Consider the following 3,652-nt stretch of genomic DNA (forward strand, 5'->3'; position numbering starts at 1 on the left):
TTATTATTATTATTATTATTATTATTACTATTGTTATTATTTTTATTACAAGATACAGACCCGTTCTACGAACGGTGATATAATAGTGATAGGAAATCCCAAGATAAAATGTTTGTACCGGATTCATTGTCGTAAGACCTCTGTGAAGACAACAGTGCTGGTTCTTTATATGTGCCATCTGGAACTCCAAATGGGCAGCAGGTTTTTCCGAAAGTATTCTAATAGACTCCCTGGGCCCAACACGACTTATTGCGACATACAATTATCCATGGGAAAAAAATTGCCCTGTTAAGAAACCCTTATTTTTTTTAAAGTCTGCCCCTCAGCTTTGTTGGCAATCAGTGCAAAAGCAGGTCTAGCTGTCCAACAATGGGAAGAAGATTTCCTAATTGGTGGTACAGGTTTCCCTGGATTTTGAAGGTTGGATTGAAGCTCTGTTCAGCTTGTTCACTGCATCCAGTTGAAGCAAGGGCGTGAGCATTATTATATGACCTACAGTGTGGTAAGAAAGAACTACCGCTCTTTGTTACATCGTAATACTTTTAGTTGTTGAAGGGGTGCGGGAGGTACAGGTATACTAGATTTATTATGCATCCATAATATATCAAGTTCTGACAAAAAATAATGCACCAAAAAACAATCGCTGTGGCTGTTGATTATGTTTATTCTTGGAAGAGAAATCAAACCAGCTTGTTTGATAAGATCTAAATAATAAATTGCAATATGTGTCATTAGAACAATTTTTTATGCGGCCAACGTAGGTTGTCTCTCTTGAATACAGTAAGAGGGAATTTCATTCTGGGGGATCAGCTGTCGAAAATACCAGACCTTCCATTTTGAGGAGAAAAAAAATCCAAGATACAGTCGTAAGTTGTACATTGTAAAAGGACCGTCAATTTAGGAGATGGAACTCCCACAGTAAATACATTAAAAGATTTGGTGGTGCTAGATCGTTTGAACACTTATAGGAAATGCATTCTATACAAAACCATATCTGGTTTCCGGCTGGGCTTGCGTATGAATGACTCGTTCGTCCCTTGACCTGTCTATATACTGCTGATTAACTCATGTTTTGACGTCCACAGAGCTATGTGCAGCTTCCTGGACACTCCAGTCTCTCTCTTCAAATAGACGGCAGTTCTCTAGATGACCAATGTCACTCAAATCTTGAACTTGCGGCCAATACCCAGCTGACCGGACAGCGCCAGAGATCTGGAACTATCCTGGAGCAAACGGAGCTCGCGACTGAAGCTGGGCGCAGGCATGACATGTCCTTAGTGGTGGGAATGGAGGAAGGCAACTGTGTCCAGGCTGTCAATGCCCAACCTTCCAATGTCCTATCTAACAGTTTCCAATCTTTCAATGCCCAGCATCCCAATGTCAAGTCTACCAGTGTCGAGTCTTTCAGTGACCGTATGACAAGCTCCCATCTGACACCCAGTCACGCACAAGGTACTTTCGGTCAACACTCCATTGACTCCATGTTGTCGGATACTGATCCAAAGGAATTCGGAGATGCCCAGACGCTCCGTCCAGTGCAAGTTGTTCTTCCAGCACCCAAGTCACGTGACTCGAACCCTTCAGTGCCAGGCACAACACTTGTCCTGAAAGACTCACCCAACAGAAGCTTAAAACTACCTGCGACCTCAACCCTACCGAAATGGCCAGCACCATTCAGTCCCAAACCGTCCGCTTCGGTCAACGACTCCAGCAGACCTCCTGTGGACGAATTGCCTAGATACAGACCAGACATAGTGGTTAAGTCTGAGAAATCAAATGCAACCACCGGTCGTGCTTCACGGATTCCTACTCAGCCTCTTGCAAGTACAGCAAACCCTCTACCCACTGCACCTAGAGTAGCAGCACAGGAACAGCCAGTCCTTTACGCTGTGCCAATGAAAGTCAAGTCACAACTGGCCCCTGATCCCTTCCCATCGTCGCGAAACGGGAAAACGCTGGCCGTGACAGTTGCAAATGTAGATAATATGGCTACAACAACAACCACATCAAAGACAGCAGCAGCAGCAGCAACAAAAACAGCAACAACAACAGCGACAACGAGTGCAACATTTAGGACTGGGCTCCGTCTTCCCACCTGGCCTACCCCGCCGGCCCCGCCCTCTCCACCCCCCTGGCCACTTGCCCGTCTTTGCTCTGCTGAAAACCCGTCTCCACCCACCTCTCTCCCTCGTCCGTCCTCTATTCGCCCCACTGTTGTAGGCAAGTCCTCTACCCTCCCCACTACCTCCACTCGCAGTAATATCCCGGTACGGAGCAGGCAGACAGAAAGAACTGGAAGCCTCAGGCGCCGCCTAGAGCTCAGGTCAGTGACGTCACGAGCCCCATCTCCGCTTACTGACAGTCCGCTGTGGAGTTCCAACAGATACTCCCCCTCCCCTTTTTCTCGCAATTCCTCCCTTTCTGCGTCTCCCTCCCCCATTTCCTCCCCCTCTGCATCTCCCTCCCCCATCTCCTCCCGATGCGCCTCTCCCTCTCCCACATCTCCGTACTGCTCAACTAGACTCCCTGTTCCTTCCACTTCTACTCGCGACCGCTCCACGGCGACTGTAATCAAAGGGCAGACAATTCTCTACTCCCCAAAGAACAAACCAAGCCCTGCCCCTCTCGGGGGGCAACCCGGCACAGTGGCTCCTCGTTCACCGCTCACGCAGAGACCACGCCCACTGCCAGAGAGAGACGACAGGTCACCGGTGCTCTCCCCAAAACCGACCAGGAGGTCACAGGTCTCGACTGCAAGGTCGAACGGTCTGTTGATCGGACAAGGAAAGGCATCGAGTGGAGGCCAACTCGAGGGTCGTGACGCTGTAGCAACAAGAAGATATGGGAACAAGCAGTCGTGATACATAATGTTGTGGCTGCATTGTGATGTTCCCACAGACACATAACGTATTCTAACTATTAAGCGATGTTCCCACATACAACAACGATTTTATTGCTTAGAGTCAAGCAGCAATAATGCCATGTGATCTCAAAGAGTCTTGGAACAAATTCAATAGCTACTGAACAATGTGACATCAAATGTTAGTGATACTGTACTCATAATGTCGAGTGGCCTCTGAAATTTGACCTGCGATTTCAGAAGCAACAGTGCTGGAATGCAAGATGATTCTATCTCACTGAGCTGTATGCACAGAGTGAACAGTGGGGACAGCTCATCCAGGGTATCTAATTTATTCTACAGTAAGTGCGTGCTGTTATCCAGAGTACTCTGGTGCTGTTAATTCACGAAAGGCTCTTGCAACTTCGCAATAACCACTTTGGCCATCACGCTCTTTCAATTTATCATCTCAGTGTCCTGTTGGACATACAGCGCAGAAGCTTTTTAAGCGCACGCTTTTGTTGTTGACACATTTCGTATCTTCCGATCTACACATACGTACTTGATTTGGATCAGACAGGAAACACAAAGTATGGATGCACCGTCGAGACTCTCGTAGGTGGGAGTCGAACTCACAACTGTAGTGTTGCAAGTCCAACAGTTTACATCTAGACGTCACCGCTCACTCCTAAAGAGTTCTGTGTACAGCCGTATTGTGACGTAGTCGGCCACACCACCAAGCAGTCTGGAACAACATGCACGCTTTGAAAAATGGTCTATTCTTAACTGTTTTATTTTTTTTAGGGGGGGGGG

The 3,652-nt window shown here is 47.3% G+C and overlaps 1 protein-coding gene across 1 annotated transcript in view; it reads left to right on the forward strand.

Annotated features, from left to right (window-relative positions):
- The window catches only part of LOC106013026 (flocculation protein FLO11), a gene marked incomplete in the record, with an annotated part of 6,121 nt that extends 3,039 nt beyond the window's left edge, over positions 1-3,082 (forward strand). The window contains 1 exon segment of the mRNA XM_013087659.2: positions 1,082-3,082. Within this exon segment, the coding sequence (XP_012943113.1) occupies positions 1,082-2,861 (1,780 nt within the window).
- Between the last annotated feature and the right edge of the window lie 570 nt (positions 3,083-3,652).

This window comes from Aplysia californica, unplaced genomic scaffold (genome assembly GCF_000002075.1).
Source record: "Aplysia californica isolate F4 #8 unplaced genomic scaffold, AplCal3.0 scaffold00618, whole genome shotgun sequence".
Classification (NCBI taxonomy): Eukaryota; Metazoa; Mollusca; class Gastropoda; order Aplysiida; family Aplysiidae; genus Aplysia; species Aplysia californica.